Source organism: Lepisosteus oculatus, chromosome 14 (genome assembly GCF_040954835.1).
Source record: "Lepisosteus oculatus isolate fLepOcu1 chromosome 14, fLepOcu1.hap2, whole genome shotgun sequence".
In the NCBI taxonomy this organism is placed as follows: Eukaryota; Metazoa; Chordata; class Actinopteri; order Semionotiformes; family Lepisosteidae; genus Lepisosteus; species Lepisosteus oculatus.
The window spans coordinates 34,675,835-34,700,098 of NC_090709.1; the positions used below are offsets into that span (position 1 = coordinate 34,675,835).

General features: G+C 48.3%; 1 protein-coding gene and 1 non-coding gene across 2 annotated transcripts; one reads left to right on the forward strand and one right to left on the reverse strand.

The window, feature by feature from the left end:
* The first annotated feature begins 22,024 nt into the window (after positions 1–22,024).
* On the forward strand, positions 22,025–22,080 carry LOC138243786 (U7 small nuclear RNA). The gene has a single exon (XR_011192404.1). It is a non-coding gene; the product is annotated as a U7 small nuclear RNA (small nuclear RNA).
* A 1,197-nt stretch (positions 22,081–23,277) lies between these two features.
* Positions 23,278–23,583, reverse strand: LOC138242361 (histone H4-like). Its single transcript, XM_069197862.1, has one exon. It carries the CDS (start codon positions 23,581–23,583, stop codon positions 23,278–23,280), a length of 306 nt encoding a protein of 101 aa, XP_069053963.1.
* Between the last annotated feature and the right edge of the window lie 681 nt (positions 23,584–24,264).

The following is a 24,264-nucleotide window of genomic DNA, read 5'->3' on the forward strand; positions in this document are numbered from 1 at the left end:
AAGATGAAGGCACAGAAAGACAGCAGGCAAAGAGAAAGATTGAAATTGAGGGACAAACAAACCAAGAGAGAGAGAGGAAGGAGAGAGAGAGACAGAGATCGAGGGACAGACAGACTGACAGACGGGGCTAAAAGAGAGAGACAGAGAGGCAGGGACAGACAGACAGCAGGACGAGAGAGAGACAGAGATCGGGGGACAATAATTTGGTTTTGAAATTTATTCTGAAAATATACAATCATTCACTCCTGAAAAATATCGAGTTCAAATTATACATTATGTACAATATTGTAATCAACATATGGCTAATCATCAAAAATAAAAAAAAAACTGTACTGGGGGACACAGCTGGCTGTGGTGTTCTGGACAGAACACACTGAGGTCCAGTTTCCACCTCCTGCAGGATCAAACAGCACCTCCACTGGCTCTCCAGTGAACAGAGGGACAGACAGAGAGGCTTCAGGCTGCAGGGTGACAATGTCTCTGTGAGCTGAAAGACAATCAGGACAGAGGATGATATAAGAACACACTCTGTCAAGAATATAGAGCACTCTAGTGACCCTACTGTAGACCTGCTTACCACCCACAGTGACGATCACAGTGCTGATACTGCTTCCCATAAGGTCCCTCACTGTGTAGTTGCCCTGATCAGCTGGAGTGAGGGAGCGGAGTGTCAGAGAGCTGTTCTGCACTGACACTCACTGTTCGTACCTGGGGCCAGGGAGCCCTGCGCTGCTCAGTAAGACTATACGAGACTGGACAGATCCTGCAGGATCAAACAGCACCTCCACTGGACCAGCAGTGTGGAGGAGGAGAGACAGAGAGGCACCAGGCTGCAGGCTGTGGACTTCTGAGTGAGCTGAAAAGGGACAGGTAGAAACACGTTGAATATTTAGTTTTACAACAATACCTTGAGTTTGGACTGCGATCAGCTTCATTTTGTATTTCAGCTGTGAAAATGCAATTTCAAAAATGCACGCCCCAGTCATGTTAGGTTCAAGTTACAGTTGCATCACAACTCAATACATTTGCAATTCACTTCAAATGTTGTTTTTGTTTGATCCAGTCTGTCCTCACCTAAAGGAGATACTTACTTTTAACACCTTTTATTTCTTCTGGGAGGTTAACTGGCTTCTGAGATAATTGTTCCTGGTGTTTGTGTTGTGTATGCCTTACAATGGAGGGGTGAGAAATAATGGACTTATTACATTATAATGAATAATAATTGCTTACACTTATATAGTGCTTTTCTGGACACTCCACTCAAAGCGCTTTGCAGGACATGGGGACTCCCCTCCACCACCACCAATGTGCAGCATCCACCTGGATGATGCGACGGCAGCCATAGTGCACCAGAACGCTCCCCACACACCAGCTATCAGTGGGGAGGAGAGCAGAGTAATGAAGCCAATTCATAAATGGGGGTTATTAGGAGGCCATGATTGGTAAGGGTCAATGGGAAATTTGGCCAGGACACTGGGGTAAAACCCCTACTCGTTTCGAGAAACACCCCGGGATTTTTAATGACCACAGAGTGTCAGGACCTCGGTTTTACGTCTTATCCGAAGGACGGCGCCAGTTTACAGTCCAGTGTCCCCATCACTAGACTGGGGCATTAGGACCCACACAGACCGCAGGGTGAGCACCCCCTGCTGGCCCCATTAACACCTCTTCCAGCAGCCACCTTAGTTATTATTGTCGAGAAGGAAAGAATATTAGGAACATGAAAAGGTCTTAAATGCATTTTTTATACTGAAACAGAGAGGCACACACACGTCATTACAAACGCACACCCGCACAGAGACGTCCTCAAGCGCCTTGTTCACAATTATGGGCTCCAACAGGAACAAAAAACGCCAGCCTGACAACTCGAGCATTCAAACCAAGAACCCAACACGTACTCACGTTGGCAGCCTCTGCAGAAAAGCATAAAGAACCACAAGCCTTCTCTATTGGGAGGAAAAACACACACTCCCTCTCTCACACTCCTGATTTCCTTAAATAGCTCATTCTTCATCTCTGGCTCCTACATACAGTATAGCAGCGCTCAGTCTGCTTTGAATAAGCCATAAATCCAAGATTTGTTTAATCTGTTCCTCTTGTCTAGGCCTAGATCTGCTTTTCATAAAAGAGCTGTTTGCATAAATAGCTAGGGTTACAGCTGAAGACACCAGCTTCATCCCCCAGTGTGTTATACGTCGGGAGCAAGAGAAGAGGGCCAGGCCGTGCCTTTTCATAAATTTTTCTTCTGAAAAGTCAGTTTCTCGGAGGCAGATTTAGCCCCTCATGCATTGTAGAGAGATAGACACGCCCGCGCGCGCACAGTTAGAGCTGCACCCTCACACAGAGTCAGACCCGCACAGACACGTCCTCTTGTTTAAACAAATACACAAACCTGACGGCGCTCACAATGATCCAGACACACACACACACACACACACACACACACACACACACACACACACACACACACACGACATCAGTAGTCACTCTCGCACACTGGACCCCAGCTCAGTCCTCACCTCCAGCTCCTGCAAACCGCTTCGAACAAACTGCATTAAGAAAATTAGGTTGTGTTCCAGTAGCAGGCCATCCTGGGCACCAGTGTGAGTTACACACTCATTTGTAAAAGCCCTTCCGCATCGTCGGGCATGCTTCACAGTGCTGGACCTGGGGTGTGGGTGCTGTCTGTGTGGAGTTTGCATATTCTCTCCCTGGTCTGTGGGGGTTTCCTCCAGGTGCTCCAGTTTCCACCCACAGTCCAGGGACAGGCTGCCACTTTCACTGGGCAGTGCACCGTCGCCGTGGCAGCATGGTGGGTCGGATCTGATTTCAGTCTTTATTTCCTTTTTTAGAGATCCTGTAACCAGGACCTGTTCACTGCCACGACGGACAGGGAAGCACGTCATCACTGGACATCCTCTTACCTCCTGTGGCAAAGGGCAGCTGATGAAGCTTTGTGCTCGCCGGATCATGGCAATCGCCTCTCCACCCTGATCCTGGCTCAGCACAGGGCACCTGGGTTCACTCCCTTCAGACGAAAGAGACTCAGTTCCTCCAGCCTGTCAGTGTGGGACACACCCTTCAGACTGAAGAGAATCAGTTCCTTCAGACTAAAGAGTACTTTCAGCCTGTCAGTGTACCTTTGATGGACGGGGTACCAGGCCATCAAAGGGTACTAACCACTGTACCAGAACCGTGCCACCGTCTGACTTCTAAACAGTGTAAACTAATTTTCTGAAATAATCGGCTGAAATTGATTTGCCAGGGATTTAAATTAAAATGATCCCAAAGTAAAGCAGAGAGACTGATTTGCCTAGGCACCTGGCACGGGATGGGGGGAGTCCGATTTGAATATTGTCCTTGCAGAGAACCAATTAGATTGGGCCTCGCTAAGCCCGAATGGTTTCCATGGGGACCGCAGCTGGGTGATCCGAGGAAAGACCGAGGGCTGTACAGGCCTGGAAACAGTCCGCGTCTACCCAGCGTCCCCGGCGGGTCGGAGACAACCCCGCATCCAGAGGGGAGAAGAACGGTGAGTGGTGACTAAACTAGAGGGGAAAATAAATGTCGGGGAGCAACGCAAATCGACAAAGAATTACAGAAGTGCAAAGTTTCAGAAACACTGTGTAGGAATGAGTGACCTGTTAGGAAATCCCGATGTTATTGTTTCAGGGTGTGGAGGGAGCTTTTAACGGTTATAGGGAAATTTCAGGACATTTTAAAGATTGTAAATGTCCAAACCTGCGAGAAATGTAAGCCTTGTTCATTTGAGAGTCTGGGAACGTTTTAGCGCGTGGGGTACCCAGCGTACCGACAGGGCTCAAAAAGAGTGTTTATTTCACTGTAGCCCGCAGTGCGACCTGTTTTGAAGAGGGAGTGGTCAGTTGCTTTATTTGAGTAATTGGCTCTGCCTTAAGTGAAACTGTACCAGTCAAGCAATGTTGACCCAGGGAGAACCTGATGAGAAAGATGATAAATGATCAGCTTCTCCTTTATTTACATGACAACACCTTGCTTTAAGTCACTGCTTATCCAGTGAAAACAAAATCAGTGTCTCTGTGGCTCAGGCTCTGCGCCTGGGGCTGGAAGGGTTTGTCGGTTCAAGTCCCGCAGCTGGCAGAGGTATCCTACTCATTTGGGCCCCTGAGCAAGGCCCTGAACCCCAGCTGCTCCAGGGGTGCCGTATAAATGGCCGACCCTGCGCTCTGACCCCCAGCTTCTCTCTCCCTGTCTGTGTGTCTCATGGAGAGCAAACTGGGGTCTGCGAAAAGAAAAATTCCTAATGCAAGAAATTGAATATGGCCAATAAAAGTGATCTGATCTTATCAACTGAGGGCCACAGGACCTATTCTGGCAAGCAAAGGGCACTAGGCAGGCTACATCCTGGACAGGACGCCACTCTATCACAGGTCTTGGTAAATTGATCACGTATTATGTCTTTATTATGTTTGTCGCCGACCCGCAGTGATGGCTAAGAAGGCATGCCTCACCTTGATCGTCTCAGGTTAGTGTGTCCTTTTTTCATTTGTGTTTACTAACCCCAAACCTCTGTTTGGAATGATGATGTTGCATTACTGCACAGTATTCAAGTTCAAGTTCATTGTCATTATATTCATATACAGGTATATGGTATAACGAAAAGCTATTTAGCTAGCTCTCAGATGATAAGTAATACAAAAAAACAACAATTCAATTGTATAACAAACGAAAGACAGAGACAACAAGCAGTGTGCAAAAACAACAACAGGAAATGTGCAAAACAACATCAGATGTGCAAAAACATTCATCAACAGAATGAAATAAAAGGATAGAAATTATGGGGAGTGAGCTTTTTGACATGTAAGGTAGAGGTAGATTTCAATGTGTGTTTGAGTTTTTGGTAAGAAAGAAGGCACTGTGAGGTTCAGATCATAGGTGAGAGGTGAGGTGAGAGTGAGAGAGGCTGGGAGTTTAATAGTTTAATAGTGCAGGGGTAAAACTGTCTCTGAGTCTGGTAGTCCGGGCCCGAATGCTCCGGTACCGTTTTCCAGATGGTAGAGGGTCATACAGTTTGTAGCTGGGGTGTGTGGGGTCTTTGATGATGCTTAGAGCTTTCCTCAGGCACCATCTTTCATCAATGTCCTGTATAGATGGGAGGGCAGCCCCAGTATGTGAACAGAACTGGGTCACCAGCTCTCTGTAACTATCTGAAACACAACGACGGTTACTTATCGACAGATACTTTATTGATCCCGTGAGGGGAAATTGCAGTGCGACAGCAGCACTGTCAACACAGCGACAGTGTAACGAAATGATACAACAATACAACAACACAATCCAATCAGTACAGTCAGTGAGAAGTGCACTAAGAAGAGTTGCTCACAGTCGAGAATATACAAAAAGCAAGCCAGAACAGTACACAAAAAAGTTGTATTGCACAATGTAAATATATTGCATATATATTGTATATATATTACAATATATTGTAAATATATTGCGTCCCTGGCATGTATTGCACAAACAACAATTGTAAACGGGGAAAAAACCCAATGGAAGCAGAGAGTTTACTGTTAAGTCCAAAACCAGGTCAGTGCCAGTGCTACCCCTGCCCAGACGGCAGAAGGCACGAATGACCTCCTGTAGCGTCCCCTGTCGCACTGCGGTTGGATCAGCCTGTTGCTGAATGTGTTCTTCTCACAAGTGTGTCATAGAGGGGAGATGGGAGATGTCCATGATGGCCTGTAATGATTTTCCTGGAGCACCTTTTTGGAGTTCTCCAGTAAAGAGGCAAAGAAATATGTGTGGAGCTTCATTCAAATACACCGTTTGCTCCTGCTTACTTGTTTACTTTATTTAGAATTGGTCACAAATGTATATAGTGTCATAGGGAAAAAAAACGGTGAACGGTTGTAGACAGTTTGCCAAGGTTAATTTATGGCTGGTTTTAAAAAAATTGATTATATACAGTACATGTATTGTAATCTCCTCATGTGGGCTTTTTCTCTCCTTTCCAATTTGGACCAGCGGAGATGGAAGATAAAAAGAGGTTTATTCAGACCTCTGAACTTCGGTGTTGAAAGGGCCAGTGCCTCGGTCCAGTCAATCCAGGGGTCTGTGACTCTGGTCCAGTCAGTACAGGGCTCTCTGATCCTGACCCAGGGAGAGCTCAGGTCTAGTGAATCTTATAGGTCACCCTGAATCACCGGTTTTATTTATGTTTGTTCCCATTGATTCCTCAGTTACTTAATTATACAGACCACCTGTTTAATTGATTGTTCTCAAGGTGATCCAGGCCTTTATTAATTGATCAAAGCACTGTTATTTACTCCTGGTCCTGCAGCATGACAAGTAAATTTATATGAGTGAGAGACTTGTAACAGCGCCAATCGACTCTAATTACATGAAGAGTGTATTCAAGCCATTAAGAGTCCAGGAAAGGACATCAATATGTCCTTTGATTATAAGGTTTGTGAGGAGAGGTTGGAGTTTCTGCAAAGAGTTTTGCACATTTACTTTTTCTGTTGGGGGTACAGTCTCTTTCTGCAGGATCAAGATGGCTAACCTCTCATAAGCACTTGGCTCACCTGGATAGATCCTTTTCAGTCAGTTAACTGGGTTTCATTTGACCTATAATGACTGGAGTGGTTGAACCCTGGGTTCAGAGGTGGTATGTCCCTCCAGTTCATGTGTGTTTCTTATAGGTTTGCCCCAGTTTCCTCCCACAGTCCAGAGACATGCTGGAGGGTCAATTGGCTTCTGGAGAATTTGCCCTGATGTGAGTATGGGCGTATCTGTGCCCTGCAATGGGCTGGTGTCCCTGGGTTAACGTAGTCATTCATCTGTCCTGCCTTGTGCCTGTGGCTTATGGCTCGCCCACATTGTTTCGAGGATGCAAACGACTCATCAGCATAAACACCTCAGTCTTTTCCCTGAGTCGCCTCCCTGAGTTTTGCATCGAAAGTTTGTTTTCCCTGCCTGCACGCTGGTTTAAATCATTTGAATTTCATTTGCTGCCCGCTTCTCGGCCTCCGCTAATCCCTCTGTATCGCCTGCGATCGTCTGCGGTCTGGACTGGTCCGCTCATCTGGACCTGAGCAAAGTACAGAAATGACTGGGGGGCCGATTGCTCATCAAGAAACCTGTGGCCACCAGCCTACCAACTCAGAGGTTGTACCTCCTTAGACCGATTATCATCTGGTCTTGTTGATGCTGTTGCTTTGTGCCAATTTATCGTTCCGGCCGACTATTATATCAGAGGTGCTCTTGATTATATGATATTCCATCTGCCCACCTGTTCCACCTCATCCAGTTTAGGGTGGTGGCACAGCCAGAGCTTATTCCAGTAAACAGCAGGCACAAGGAGTGGTACTCCATCACAGGGCACACACACTCACACCCACACTAACTCTCCCAGACGTCAGTGAATATATCAGCATGCCTTTCGACTGGGGAGGAGACTGGAGCTCCCAGAGGAAACCTAGTGTGAGCACAGTGTCGAATATACAAACCAGACCAGAAGCAGAGCTGAACCCAGGGTCCCAGTGCTGAAAAACTGCAGTGCTCTAGCCCCTGTGCCACTTCACAGTGCATGGGCAGACCCATTTGAAATTCTCCCCCAGGGAAGACGAAACCACTCAAAACGACAGCCACAATTGTCGGGTTGAGAAGTTCCGGGCCAATCCCTGACCGTATTTGCTTCTCCAATGTGTTGGCCCGTCATGGGCTGGCTTGGCCAGGCATCGCGAGCTGATCACCCACTGCTCCTAAGCCTCAACCTTGCCTCCCGCGTTTCAGGCCTCTGGGCGTTGGCCTCACCTCACCGCTACCACTTTGTGAGCAAGCGCAGGACGTGGGCTGGGGCTCGGGAGTACTGCAGGGGCCAGTACACGGACATGGCTACCGTGAGCGGGCCAGCCGACCTGGAGCAGCTCCTCGCCAACGCCGAGCCGGTCACCGACTTCGCCTGGATCGGCTTGTACTACGTCTGGGACCTGTGGCAGTGGTCCCTTGGGGGGGACTACCTCTACGGCGCGGGGAGGTCTGCTTTCACCAGCTGGTATGAGGGAGAACCGAACAACTACGGGGGCAAGGAGAGCTGCGTGGCGATGATCAGCAGCGGGTTGTGGGCTGATCGCTCTTGCACTTTCACGAGGTATTCCGTTTGCTATCAAGGTAAATGTCCCATGAGTCTTTTACGGTCTTTCTCGCACGAATACTGAATGTGTAGTCATAATAATGCAGCCATATCACCCTGCAACTCACAACTGGCAACCCACTGAAGCTAAACAGGTGTGAGTCTGGTCAGTACCTGGATGACCTCCTGGGAAAAACTAAGGTTGCTGCTGGAAGAGGTGTTAGTGGGGCCAACAGGGGGCGCTCACCCTGCGGTCCATGTGGGTCCTTATGCCCCAGTTTAGTGACGGGGACACTATACTGTAAACAGGCGCTGTCCTTCGGATGAGATGTAAAACCGAGGTCCTGACTCTCTGTGGTCATTAAAAATCCCAGGGATTTGGCCAAATTTCCCATTGGCTCTTACCAATCATGGCCTCCTAATAAACCCCATCTATGAATTGGCTTCTTTGCTCTGCTCTCCTCCCCACTGATAGCTGATGTGTGTGGAGCGTTATGGCGCACTATGGCTGCTGTCGCATCATCCAGGTTTGGCTGCACATTGGTGTTGGTGGAGGGGAGTCCCCATTACCACTAAAGCGCATTGAGTCGAGTCCAGAAAAGCGCTATATAAGGAGCGGTTAGCGTCACTTCCTCGCGGCACCAGGGCCCTAGGTTCAAATCCTGGGGTGGAGAGGTGGAGATTGCATGTTCTCCCCATGTTCGCGGGGGTTTCCTCCAGGTGCTCCAGTGTCCCCCACAGTCCAACTGAATTGGACTGTGGGGGACACTGGACACTGGTGGGTGAATTGGCTGCTGGGAATGTCTGACCCTAGGGCTTGTGTCTGCGTGCGGTGGACTGGCATCCCATCCAGGTGGTATCCTGCCTGTTGCTTGCTGAGGCTGCTCTGTGACCCTCAACCAGACTAATGACTGGGGTTCACTTCTTCAGGGGGGGAAGGCGCAGCCGATCAATACTTCCTGGTGGCTGAGGCCAAGAACTGGACAGAAGCCCTGACGTTTTGCAGAGAACATTACACCGACCTGACCCGGGTGAGGAGCCAGAGCAAGAATGAGTTAGTAAGAGTCACGGCCGGAGGCAGGGAGGTCTGGATCGGACTGTTCACTGAGCCCTGGAAGTGGTCCGATGGGGACGTCTCCACTTTCCGCCCCTGGCACGTGGGCGAGCCCAACAATTATGGCGGCATCGAGAGCTGTGGCGCCGTGAATCTTCAGGGGAGTGCGAGAGGCTCCTGGAATGACTATTATTGCAACACCACCTATGCGTTCTTCTGCTACAGTGGTAAGTTATTGCGGGGCCACTTTGACAGCCTTATAGGGGTAAACTTGCGGGGAACATCGCCGGCACTTCGCTCTCTGCGACTGCTTGTCCAGTTTGCGCTTGTGGTGGCCCAGAGTCGGTCCCAGGGTGCACTGGGTGCAGTGGTTAGCATTGCTGCCTCGTATTGCCTGAGCTCTGGGTTCAGTCTGCATGGAGTTTGAATGTTCTCCTTGTTTTTGCGTGGGTTGCCTCCTGCAGTCCAAAGACATGCTGGTAGGTTTTGAATTACCTCCTGGGCAAAATTAGCTGTGGTGTGTGCCCTGTGACGGACTGGCATTACTTACAGGGTGAGCCCTGCCTTGCACCTGTTGCTTGCTGGGATAGACTCTGGAGCCACCTCCGGAGCACCAGTCTTTTGTAATATTGTAAGTGATGTTTCGACGTCCTTGACCATATAACTGTCCCTCAGACCAGGCAGGTTGAATCACTTAATGCTCCTTCAGAATGGGGTTTGCCTCTTTTATTGTCTTCTATGCTGTTTTCATCCTTTCCTCCACAGGGAAGAGGGTGGTGCTGAGAGTGAAGATATTAATGGACTCGGAAGTGAATCCTAATGACCCAGATGTTAAGGACTGGCTTCTGGTCCAGGTATAGGAAATCGACTGCTAGTTTGTGTCAGTGTGCATAGGTGGCTTTCCATATTCCAGGTTCCTCATAAAGAAGAAACGAAGAAAATCATACTGTTGGAGCTGCAGTGGACAAAAAAGATCTTCCAGTCAATGCTATGCATAATGAGCCACACATTGCAATGTTATACAGAAATCAGAAACACACTCAATCAAAATGGTTGTCACACATTACACGCAGTGGGTTCCTACCAATATGAGTCATTACCGGGGATTTTCTTTGGTTGAAAAAAAGCATTTTAGTAGTTTCTTCCAAAATCTACTAACAAGGAAACAATCAGATGAATATAAAGGGATAGTGTACTTATTATTGTAGTGTTACCTCACCTGGCTGGGGAAATCATCTGTGAAGAATGAGCCAGGGAGGCAGCCGCAAGGGTGAAGTTGGGGTGGAGGGAGGAGAGCAAGAGAAAATGAGCGCAGAGCTATGGACAGACTGGGAGGATTTATAAACTGGGGAGTAGAACTGATTAATAAACACCATACAAAACAAACACAAAACACTATTACCTTCGTTTTGGCATTTTGCATTAAGGGTGCATATGAATAGACACAAAGATACAGGGTGGAGTTATAGAGTTGTAGTATCCTCTTACAAGGCACCAGTAATGTAGGGGTCGCACATCTACTGGGACAATTCTTAATTGTAGCCGTAAGTCACAAAATGATTATTTTCATGGTATTCGAATCCAACCTTGCGGGATAACTCAAACAACGCACACACACGGGTATTAATACACAAGAATACATTTATTAATACATAAAATGTGCATATAAACATAACAGATCTTATCGAGAGCGTTAGCAGAATACAAAAGGTATATATTCAATCACGAAGAGTTACCAATACCAAGAGGACAAACGTTCAGTATATCATTCATTTAGACTGTTTCGCAAGTGAACTTGGTTACAACTTCTACACTAGATACTCAAAACAAGTACATCACTCATAGGAATTAAATGGATATCAACTGCGGTTGAGGTAACAATTGAATTCAAAAGCTGTAATGCAGAATGTTGAATACTCATCCAATCTGCGTGGAGTCAGATCTCCTGCAGACACAAAGAAGCAAAGGCAGGCTTGTTGCTGTCCAATCCACTCTCTCTGGCTCGGTGCCAGGCAGTGGTGCTGCTTGCGACGTGGTGAGAGAGATTTCTACTGCGATGCTCTAGCAGGGGGCTCTCTGAAGACCGGCTAGTTAGTTCTGGCTTACTAGCAAAGTTTGTGCACAGGAGAAAAATGACTGTGGGTCCCAGCAGGTCAGGAAGAAGACTGGTTCGTTCGTGATGAAGCGCTAGTTCTGAATAGTGATTCAGCTGAATAGCATCAGCAGCAAGCCTCCAACCTGTTCACGAGGCTTGCTGCTGATGCTAACCTCGGGTGGAGGTTTTGCGCTGGCTACCTCTGTTCTCAACTCTTAGAACAAAGGAAAGTCCTGCACTCGGACACACTGGCCGTTACGTGGTGGTCCGGGCTGAGTCTGAGGATGTTCAAGTGGAGCCCTGAGGCTGAATGTCCAGCAGGCGCACTGCGAGAATGTCCTGCGCTTGGAAACTGTGTTCCCTTGGGAACTGTTCTGCGCTTCCCAACTGTTCTACCCTGAGAACCGGTTCACAGGCTCTCTGTGTTGCCTGTTTTTACCTGGAGGAACTGCAGGTTGTTCATTGGTTGAAAGTTTCATGGGCATCAGAGACCCACATGGGGTTAACCTGCCCTACCAGTTCCTGATTGGCTGATGATGAGTAAACATGTCCTCTGACCTTAGAGTCATAAACCAACTTTGAATTACACTTTCCCTTGGAATCTCAGACTTTTAGGCGCCAGAATTGAGATTATTAAGGTTGCTGGAGAATCTCAGGAATTGGGGAGCTGTTCCTTATCAGGACACTCTATCAGCAAGGGAAACACCTTAATTGTGAACCAAATGGAGTGGCCTCAAGCACCACTGAGATGAAGGAGAGAAGGACTGGCAAGGGAACAGAAAACTTAATTCCTGTATTTGAATAAGCCTCGCCGCTACAGAGTTAATAGGGGCTTTAAACTGGAATGTAAGAGAGAGAATACTGTAGATCATGCTTGCGGTTATATCGAAGCGCTGACGTTTCCCTTGCTGGCTTTGTTTATTATGTCATGCCTGCTCACGTCGGATTGCTCGAAGACCCTCCCGAGTAACCACAGCAACCGACATGGCCACCTGTCAATCACCCAGTTGCCATGACAGTGCAATCAGGTGGAAGATCAGTTCCACCTGCTCACAGTTAGCCATCACCTGCCTCCTAATCCAAGTATATTGACGATCAGCCCTCACATGGCATCACTTCCTCGCTAAGTCTTAGGGAGTTCAGGCTTGAGCCTTGGCGTTCCTTAGTCAAGTTTTTCTTGATGCTTTGACCCCGTTTCCCTCGACCTCGCTCTTGGATCGCACTTGTGTTTGCTCCTTGGCATTGAAGATTTCTCGCTTCAACTTTGTCTCTTAGCTGCTTCGCTTGGGTATCTATCGGCTCCGGGCTTTGCCTTTTTTCGACATCGCCTCTCTGGCTGCCTCCATGCTTTGTTCTGCGACTTCGAATCCTGCTATGTCCCTTGCTCACTCCAGCTTCCGCCTCCCACTACAGACCACTATCACCCGCCACAGGCGGTGTCTGCTGCTGCTTCCCTGTTTCGCCCAGCGATTGCTTCCTCCCCACCGCGAAAAGACTGCAGCTCTCATTCAGGAAGACATACCGAGCCCGATTTCTGACCCGGGCGCTGTGGTGCTGTTCCCTCTGCAGCTGACGAGAGAGCTGTCCAAGCACACCGAGCTGAGAAACACCAGCCTGCGCTGGAGCCAGGAGGACAATGGCGTGGTGTTCTCGAAAGAGGAGGAAGACGGTGAGATGCTTAAGCAGCACAGCCTTGCCGTCGTGCGTTCTGAAAGCTGGGTAGTTCATCAGTGATGTGCTTGCTCCGCAGGGCAGTGCCACCCCATGGGAGACTGAGTGTCAGAAGATCAGTCTGCACAGGATTTCTCTGGGCAGTGTGAAACACAAAACGCCACTGGCGACAGACCGACATCAAACTTCAAATACTGTAGCATTTATATTAAGGTTCAATATATATGGATATGTATTTTAATATTTTCTTTATAAGTGATTCTTAAACATGAAGGTCTGGTCTCAGTACAGTGAAAATTCGTTGAGAGTTGTTTAATGAATGTATATATATTATCACATTTAAATGTAGTAGTATTATTAAAGTCCAAGGAAATACTATTTGAGAATTGTTTGCTTTGGTGTTTTTATCTTTTATGTTTGGAAGGGAACATTTGATAAACCTTACTGGGCAACTTGACTTTCTGACCAGCTGCTGAAAAGTTGGGTTTCAAAGTTTAAAAGAGAATGAAAATGGTTGGTCGGTTGATGGTGGAAGCCATTGAAGCCACAGATCAGAACAGGTGGACTTACAGTAAGTGGAATATGATTAAACGTCAGATTTTCAATGTTGACGGCTTAGAGACTAACAATAGACTAAACAGATTATGAACATCTATTCTACACGGGGGGACACAGTGGGATCTTTGTAAATTATTCCATGTATTGTAAGTACATGTGTACAGGACAAACACAGAGCTCTAATAAGCTGAATTGTCTATTGGTATCATTACCTTTTCATATGTTCTTAAGTAATTTGATTTGTTATAAATAATAATAATTGCTTACACGTATATAGCGCTTTTGTGGACTCTCCACTCAAAGCTCTTTACAGGTTAATGGGGATCCCCTCCACCCCTATGTGAGCAGTATGACAGCTGATCCACTGTGAGAGCGGACGGGTGTGTCTCCCTCTTGTTGCCGCAGACGCTACTGCATGGACACCGGAATTCCTGGTTAAGCCGCGGTTAGTGACCGTTGCTATGCACGACTTTCGTTTTTTTTTATTGCAACAACAAAAATTAATACAGTACAAACAATAATACATATAACATATAACACCAATAACACATTCAGGGGCTACAATCTGTAATACAATTGCACTTGACAAAAAAAAAAGACTGAACAAGATAAAAAAAGATCAGGTCCACACAGCTTTCACGTTCTTACATTTAGAAATACTTAATTGTAGATAACACCCTTACGTCTGTTTTAAACTTTTTAAACATGGGTCTCAGACCATTTAATTTTATCTATTTAAAAACGCGTAGTATTAATGATTTAAAAGGAACATACTTCAAGGAACTTCTTGAAGGAGACATACTGTATATATCTGTGCATACTCAGGGTTGTAGTGCTACTTGTATACTTGCATGTAGGGAATAAATACTGGATTATAGTGACCATGCAGCTTGGTGTCGGTCAACAGAGTAATTAAACGCAGCAGTAATTGGCTTTGCTCCTAACAAGGCTGTCAAGAGAGGATCGAGGCTGTCAGGGTTGAATAAATCTGGAATGTACCTGCTCAATATCTGAGGATGGAACTGCAGGGGACTTTCATGGGCATAAGACATCTCCCAAACTAGGTACTGTGTAATCATCATGTTCGTAGCTCCTCTGTCATCCTATGGAAGCACAAGGCACCTGTGTTCAAGTCTTTTGTTAGGTCATGTGCATGCATCCAGGATGGATAGTGGCGTACCTTGCTAGTCCAATAAGGGACACACACACACAGAAGAACATGCAAACTCCACACCGACAGCACTCTGGGTCTGGACTTGAACCCAGGTCACCTGGAGTACGAGGCGGCCAAGCAAAACCACTGAGCCACAGAGCTGTCACCCCAATACTCCATATATATCAAATAAGGAGTCTCAGAGGCTCCTTAATCTGAAGCACTGGACAATAATGAGACAGGCCAATTTCTATGTTTATTTACTCAAAAATAAAATAAAAGGCAAACTGGAGCTAAATCACTTCCTACAACATGGATGTCCAAAAGCGAACAGAGTTTTAAAAAACACTTTGACACCCCCCCTGGTGGTAAAAAACATTCACCACATAATTACACTGTAATCAGACTTCAAGTTTCAATGTGAATCATAAATCTTTCAGCTCAAATGTGTTCTTGCTCTGTGGTGTTGTCATTGAATGCGGAGCTTATTAATATTCATGGCCAGCATTCATGCTCCGCATGCCTGAAGTGTGTTGCCATCTTTTACTGTTTAATAATAATAATTAATAATAATCCTTTACATTTTTATAGGGCTTTCCTGGACACTCCACTCAAAGCGCTTTACAGGTTAATGGGGATCCCCCCCAGCCCCACCAGTGTGCAGCCCCACCTGGATGATGCTCCAGTCCGCTCAGCACACAGCAGCTCTCAGTGGGGAAGAGAGCAGAGTGATGAAGCTAGTTCAGAGAGGGGGGTTATTAGGGGACCATGATGGGTAAAGACCAGGGTCTTTAGACCAGAAGGTCGCTTCTCGGCCTTTTGGCTAAGATCAAGTTCAAGTGGCATGCCCACAGTTCTTGTCTTTCCAAAGGTCTAGAAGGCGATCGAAGATCCTGAAGAGTGCTTGAGCTGGTATCGCTCTAGGTTGAGCCTAGGGGGTTAAGGCCAAGCAGCAGCTGAGCTGGGTGGGATCCAGTAGTAATGTTATCTCTCTCTGTTCTCTCCTCTCCCCTCCCCTTTTCTCTTGCTCCCCCTCCGGAACCCCGAAGAGTGCTTGAGCTGGTATCGCTCTGGGTTGAGCCCAGGGGGTTAAGGCCAAGCAGCAGCTGAGCTGGGTGGGAACCAGCGCTTTCCTCTTGTTACGGATTCGGCCAGTGAAACCGAAACCAAGTAGTGAACCCACTTGCGGGAGCCGACAGAGACGAGTCGTGATCCAAATACCGTAGCCGAAGGAGTGAGCCGAGAGTCCAGGGGAAGCCAGAGAACCAAACTAGGAGAAAGCAACCAAAGCCGAGCCGTAATCCAAAAGACGAAGTAAAAGGGGAAAAACCGAAGTCAGAACCAGAACAGTACGAGGAGGTAGAAGGCGTAGCGCAACTAAGTAGCTCGAAAGGGAAACCAATACTGAGCGAGGAGGTAGGGAAAGACTAGTGCTTAAATACAAGATGAGACGGAGGTGTGGTGGTGAGAGGGTACAGTGATAGGTGGACTGATGAACTAAGGCTATGCCTTCTTCTGCCTCTTTCGTAGCCGAGAGGCAGGGATCGTAACACCTCTCCTCTCTCTCTTCTCTCTCTCTCTGTCTCCTTAATCTCTTGGCTGGGAGTAGCTGCCCGTGGCCTGCCCGCTGCGCTTGCTTTCTCCTCGAGACTCGAAAGCGCTATCCGCTCCCTCTCTCTCTGCCTCCTTGGCCTCTCGGCTGAGAGTGGGTGTACGTGGCCTGCCCGCGGCACTCAGTCTCTCCTTGAGACCCTTGAGAGCACTTTCAACTCTCCTCTCTCTCTGCCTCTCCTGCATCTCAGCCTGGACCGAGTGCGTGTGGCTCACCACAACAACCTGTCTCCCTCCTCGAGACCAGCGAAGGCCTCCTCCTATGCCTGCACCTAGCTGGGCTTTGCCCACAAGGACAAAGGCCAGGGATCCCTTGCTGCTCCCCACAGGGCCTTTGCTTTCTCTGGCAGAGAAAGGTGGCAGACAAGAGGAAACTGATCTGGTTCCACTGGACCAGAAAAGGAGAGACGATGCCAACTGCAAAAACGTGACCTTCCTGAGAGGGATCCTGCAATTGGTGGCTGGAGATCTCTACTGCCTTCAAGACAACAAGGCAGAGAAATACATGTGGAGGCCTATATGGCCACGGACTCCTCATACGAGAAGGCAACAAAACTAATCAGAGAGAAAGGTAAGCACACTGGTTTCTCTGAAATCAGGCCGGAGCCGATGAGGAAGATAAACCAGATGACCATCACAGTCCACACATACAATCCCTATGTGCCAACGGAACTGATAACAGCGTTCCTAGGGAGGTATGTAACTGTGGCGGGCCAACCGACGGAGATAAGGGACAGTCTCGGCATCTGGTACGGCAAACGCCAGTTCCGAGTCCTCCTGTGAGAGGACCCAGAGGGTGTTTCCAGCACCCCCTCTGTTTCCTGCAGAGGGAACAGCACGGTTTCCAGCACCCCCCAGCCCATTTCAACATCGGATCCGACAGGGGATACCTTTATTACCCCAGGATGCCGGATTTCTGCAAGAAGTGCAGACAGTCCGGCCACAAGGAGAACGCGTGTGACATTGTCAGATGTCACAACTGCAACAAAGAAGGGCACCTGGCAAAAAACTGCTGGGCTGCCAAGACGTGTGATGGATGCCAACGTAAGATAAGCAAACCTTCGTTTGCGCAGGTGGTGGAAGCCGGCCGGCAGAAACTGGTCTCTAGACAAAGGGAGGGAGGTGAGAACAAAGAACCCGCACCTCCCCCACAGAGAACTGAAACTGCCGAGGCCACACCTCCAGCCGCAGTGGAGCCACAAGATGATGGACAAAATGGCCGACCGGAGGAAGGGCCCTGGATAACTCCCACCAAGAAGGGAAAGAGAAAGTGGGAGAAGCGAAGCAGGGCGGATCCACCACCGGAAGGACAGAAAAAAAGAGTGGTGAGGGAGAACCGTTTCCTCGTCCTATAGGAAACGGAACATCCCTCCCCTGAGGCCCAGGAACAACCGGAGAAGGCAGCCCAGGAAATGGAAAACCTCCCCCCTGAGGCCCAAGGACAACATGACGAGGCAGCCCAGGAAGCAGAACCCCCCTCCCCAGAGGCCCAAGGGCAACAGGAGGAGGCAGCCCAGGAAGTGGAAACCCCCTCCTCCGGAGCCCAGGGACAACAGGAGGAGGCAGCCCAGGAAGTGGGGACCCCCTCACCTGAGGTCCAGGAGCAACTGGAGGTCCCCGAAACAACTGGAGAAAGGGAAGAAAAGAGCCTTCCCGAAGCGGTGGCAGGGAGTATCCTCGAGGAAGACGAGGACTACTTCGAAGCCACCCTGGAGCCAGGTTCTGATGGTAGGGCTGGACCTTTCCAGCATCTATAATTTTCAGTCCCCAACGAGACCTGGAGGGAGCCCAGCATATTCCCCCCAGGACCCGAATGAGAGGAGTTTCATCTCGGCTAAACAGTGCCCAGATGTAGACCCCAGTTTCCACTGTAAGTACACAGAGAGGAAGTTAAACTTTCATTTGCTTAATCATGACGGTGAAACTTACCTTTCTGACATCAAATGTGAGAGACCCTGTGAAAAGACAGGGAGACTTTTATGATCTGGCCTCAAAGTCTTTCTCAGTTTGTTTCTTACAGGAGGTCCACCTGAAGGATGAAAGCGACAAGTGGACATTCACCAGGGAATGGACGAAGGTAGAATCATGCTGGAGTGTAGGGGGGGCCCACTCTTCCGGAGTGGGAATCCTCCTCGGAAACACAGAGATGACGCTGGTTTCCTCCTTCTCGGTGGTGCAGGGTCGGATCCTGGTCGCAGACATCGACTGACCTGGCCAGCTGCTGCACCACCAACAGACAGGTGGTACTCGGCGGGGACTTCAACATCGACCGGGAGAAGGGGAACTATTCAAGCAGTTCTCCCTGGTGGACGGCTTCAGACGGTGCCGCCCAAACAACGCCAGAATGAAGTGGAGAAACTCCCGGTGAGTGTGCAGCCGCCTGGACTACATCTTTCTGCACACAACCTGCTCCCTGGAGTCGGCGACGGTGTCCCCGGCGTGGTATTCCGACCACGAGTGCGTAACGGTGGTGGCTAACACCAACCTGCCTGCATTCGGTCGTGGGTACTGGAAGCTGAACCGGGATACTGGAGGAAGACGACTTCAGGGCACTGTTCAGTAAAGTCTACGCAAGCTGGGTTGACATGAGGGATGGCTACAGCTCCGTGGTGGAATGGTGGGTGTCCATGAAGGACAGGACCCGAACGCTGGCGCAGACGTACTGCAGATGGAAGGCGGCCAGGGAGAGGAAGGAAGCTGCGCAACTCCCGAAACAACTAGAGGAGGAGTACAGCTCTGCTAACAGGGGAGGAGCCTTCAATTCAGCCTGGGCATGGGACCTGAAGGAAAGGCTCCGCAAGCTGCACACCGAGCAAAATAATGAAACCTGTTCCTCTTTTTTCTTCAATCAGGTCCGAGAAGCCCAGAAAAAGAGGGTGATCTACAGCCTGAGATGGGGAGACGGAGAGGAAGTGCTGGACGAGAGCGACAAGGTAGAAGCGACCACCACTTTCTACAAGGAGCTCTTTTCAGAAAAGCAGACAGAGGTGGAGGCAGGTGATGCTTTTCTGGAGGGGCTGAAGGCACGAGTACCAGAGGAGGTGAGGGAGGACTTGGAGGGTCCAATCACGGCCAAGGAGCTGAAGGCTGTGCTCTTGTCCATGGAGAATGGCAAGGTGCCGGGGCCGGATGGACTCCCCAAGGAATTCTACACCTGCTTCTGGGACACCCTGGCGGCAGATCTGGTGGAAGTGGTGCAGGAGATCTTCCGCGGGGGAAACTCGGAAACACCATGAGGAAGGGCGTCATCTCCCTGCTCTTCAAGGGAGGAGATGCCAACGACCTCAAAAACTGGAGGCCGATCACGATGCTCTGCATGGACGTAAAGATCCTGTCCAAAGCTTCTGATCGCCAGACTGAGAACCGCCCTCCCCCACATCATCCACAGCGACCAGACGTGTGGGGTGGAGGGGCGATCCATCAGCTGGAACCTCCAGCTGACCAGAGACGCTAGCGCCTGGGGCGAGGACCGGAATATGCCCATGATGGTGGTCAGCCTGGACCAGGAGAAAGCCTTCGACAGAGTGAACCATAGCTATCTGTTCAGGGTGCTGGAACGCTTCGGTTTTGGAGAGAGTTTCAGCCTCTGGATTAAGATACCGTACTCTGACATAGGCAGCAGAGTCAACGTGAACGGAAACCTGGGGGATTTCATTCCCCAGGAATCCGGAGTATGACAAGGCTGCCCCCTTTCACCCCTTCTCTATGTTCTTTTCACAGAGCCCCTAGCAGAGGCGGTGAGACGGGACCCTGTCATCAACCGCCTGGAGATACCGGGAGGCGCTGGGGAAACCCTGAAGATCTCCCAGTACGCTGACGACACGACACTGTTCCTGCGGTCGGACAGGGGGCTGAGAAGGGCCCTGCAGGTCATGGAGCAATACTCCAGAGTCTTGGGGTCGAAGCACAACCGCTGAAAGAGCAAACTGAAGTTCTTCGGGCCCTGGAAGCACAGGACGATGGAGCCGGAGGGTCTCGAGCTCTACACGGAGCCTCTCAAAATACTGGGGGTTTCCTTCCAGAGCCAGGACAACAAGACCATCAACTGGACCGAGAGGATCGCCAGGGTGAACGCGAAGCTGGGTCTGTGGAAAACGCGGTCGCTGTCCTACACAGGGAAAGTGATGGTGTTGAAAGCAGACATCCTGCTGGCTTTGGTTTACCTGGTGGTGGTGTACCCCCTGCCGGCCAGACTCAGACGAGCGCTGCAATGGATGATCTTCGGCTTCGTCTGGGGTGGCACGTACGAGTACATCACAAGAAACCGGATGTGTCAGCCAGTTGAGGAAGGGGGTCGAGATGTCCCATATTTCCCCCTGAAACTCGACTGCATCTTCTACTGCAACCTCTGTCAGGCGCTGCAGGAGCCCATTGGCCACAAGTGCCAGTACTTTGTCAGGCTGTGGCTCTCCGTCCCCATGAGGCACTTGGTCCAGTGGTCAAACATTGGGCCCAAGGCAGAGAGGCGACCGGAGTTCTACATCCACACTGTCAAGTGGAGCAGGAGGTACGAGGCCACGAGACAGCCAGAGCTCTGCACCAACCACAGAGCCCTGTACAAAGAGGTGAGGGGGCATTTGGTCGCTGACAAAAGGCTGCAGGTTCCCAGACAAGTCTGGGAAAGGACACAGCCCAAAGAACTTGACAACCAACTGAAGAACCTCAACTGGATGGCTGTACACAAGAGTCTGGCTACCAGAAAGGTCCTCTACAGACACTCGATCTCCAGGAATCCGCATTGCCCCCGGGACACGTGTTTTGTCGAGGAGACTCAGGAACACGTGTTCTGGAGCTGCCCCTTCGCCAAGGCGGTGTGGGGCAGAATGGACAACATTATGCAACTCCTGGGAACGGGTGCGGTGCTCAGTTACCAGTACATTCTGCTGGGGGCTGGCACCCACCGGACTGGACAAGGGGACACAGGACCTGCGGGGGCTGCTGCTGTCCCTCACAAAACAAGGACTGTGGAAGGCGAGGAACACACTCATCCAGCACAACATAAAGTGGGGGCGAGGGAGATGCAGGAGAGGATCCTGGTGGACCTCAGGAGGAGGACGAAGCGCCACGTCGCCAAATGGGGTTTCCCCACGGCGAGGGAGCGCTGGAAAGGACTTTGGGCCCTATACAGGGATTAAAGGACAATAGCAAGCGGTAGGTTTGGAGGGATTCTCTTAATTGCACAAATCCGCCCCCACTTGCAAAGATTGATAACGGACAATCAATCTCCGTTCCGCCGTTGTTTTTTATTACATGGAGTGTTAATATGTGTGAGATGTTCCTTTTGAGATGTTTTTTTTGCGGAATAAAGTATATTTTGTAGAACAAAAAAAATCTTATGACAAGGTTTACAAGTTATCTGTTGAACTACATTCTCATAGGTGTGGTCACATTCCAGGTCATTTGTTTATGTTTTTTGTTTCTGGAGCAACTGTTAGATGAAATGTGCTAATATGTAACCTAACTCCAGTGTGAATAACTAGAAGAGGGGAGCAGCTCCATTCCAGACCAAGGGAGCTTTGAGATTGGCTGGGCCAGATCTCTCATTTGCATATCTGATTTGGAAATATAGTACTAAACCCCTTCTTGCATGGATTTAACTTGCACCCAAGAGTCCCCTACTGTGTATTGCTACTTATTTTTTTATGATAAGTGGTGATTACCAGTTGACAGGTTTTATTTGTTGAATTATAAATGGTTTTGTATTATCATCCTGAATGGCCTGTACTCAAGGTTTGGTAGGGTATGTGTTTTCATTTCATTTACCAAATTGAATTTTTGCTCTTTTAGTATTTGTCTAGAAGGCTTTCTGAAGTCAGGAAGCCCATTTATTTGGTGAAAAAAGATTCTGTATTAATATTAATATTTCTCATACAACATAAATAGGGTCTTTTATGAATAAAAAGATCTTGCACTTGGAAATCTTGATAAAGCTCTGTGCTTCCATACACTCGAGCAGTTTTGATTCCTAATATTTGACCTTAGGTGTGGGAACGGGTCTTTTTTGCCATTTGATTTCCAATTGATCAGCACAGTATAGAAAAGTATAGACCCATAAAGCAACCTCAGCAGTGACAAATGTCACTGGGTCACTTGGGTTTATACGTCGGGGTCCGGTAGTGAAGCTCCGCTCCTGTTTAGCCTCCAAAGCCATACAGGGTGCAAACGTTTCATATGTTGCTGTTGTGAATGCCTGTGGAGTGTATCTTATTTGCCTTGAGTCCTGGTTATCTCTCTCCCCCTTCCCCCCTCTCTCCCTCAATTCAATTCAATTCAAGGTGTTTTATTAGCATGACAGATGGGTACAATCAGTGCCTTCCTATACCCCGCCTTTCATTCCTGTAATGCTCTTCCCCACGCACCCCAGCCGGGCACTCTTCGGCCTCTGCCCGGGACGAATGTATATTTTGATATTTACACCCGGCGCGGCACTGAGGGAGCATCTGCATTCATAACTTAGTTTTTAAAATTAGTCAAGCAATATGAAGCATCTCCTTTTACTTTTAAGTCCCTTAAATACATTAAGCACAGCTTTCCCACCACTTAAGATTGCTTTTTGATACCATCCTTACAAAAAGCAGAAACTTTCCGATTTCCGGTATCTCTTTAGTTAAAGACTTCGATGCTTAAAATGTTTAGGGAGAAATGGAATACTGGTGTGTATTTTTTACTTTAAAGTACCAAAACCAGCCATATACAGTACTGTATGTTTATGTTCCAAAATTAATATCGTTTATTAATTATTAATATCGTTGGTCTTCACACGCGTTACAGTATGCTCCTATTCTTTTTATGCTCAGCTACTAAGATTTCCCTTCAGTGGTAAAATTCAATATCTACAACGGGCACAGTAAAGACGTTTACAGTAAGTCTTTCTACGACAGACCAACGGACCACGAGTGCCCCTGTCGGTCAACCAATCACGCACCGCGGTACCCCGTGTCATCTTACCTGCGGTACGTGTCTGTACCGCTCACTTTGAATGGCTGCATCTGTACGTCGGGGTCCGGTAGTGAAGATCCTGTTTAGCCTCCGAAGCCGTACAGGGTGCGGCCCTGGCGCTTCAGCGCGTACACCACGTCCATGGCGGTGACGGTCTTCCTCTTGGCGTGCTTGGCGTGCTCGGTGCAGGTGACGTTCTCCAGGAACACCTTCAGCACCCCGCGGGTCTCCTCGTAGATCAGCCCAGAGATACGCTTCACTCCCCCACGGCGAGCCAGGCGGCGGATGGCGGGCTTGGTGATTCCCTGGATGTTGTCGCGGAGAACCTTACGGTGACGCTTAGCGCCTCCTTTCCCGAGTCCCTTTCTGCCTTTGCCTCTTCCAGACATCTTCTAGTTATCAGCTGTGAACACGACACACACTGCTCATCTTTGATGTATAATAGACATCTTTCTTTGATGTCTATTATACATCAAAGAAAGATTTTTATAGGTGTAGAAACTAGTAAATAAAGCCAATGATTTGTTTTAGAAATGTATTCTTAAAATATACAATTATTCACACCTGAACAATATGTAGTTCAAATTATACATTATATACAATATTGTATTCAAATGTCTAATCATCATAAAAAACACATCTAGTAAACTTCAGTTACAAATTCTAGTAACATGGCAATATATATAGTAATGACAAACACAAACTAATTACATGAACACGCTAATATTTAACTCAAAACCACATTTCGATTCAAATATAAATTTTTAAAATTTACAACTTCTTTATTTCCACTAAAATATTATTAATGTAGCACAAACGCTACTTTCTAATAAAGACAGAAAGAAACTGTTTGTTTTGTGTCTCATGGTGATCCTCCTCTCGATACTAATGACATGTTTAATATGATCCCTCGAGAAAAAAAAGGAATCAATTTCCGCCTGGAATGATTGATGCCCCATCAAACATTTTGTAATATCCCTGGAAGTTTATACAGTAGAATCCTGGTTCGTGGCTTAAATTCAAGGTAAATGAGACTAAGAAAACGAGTTGGAAACTTGATGTCGAAGTGG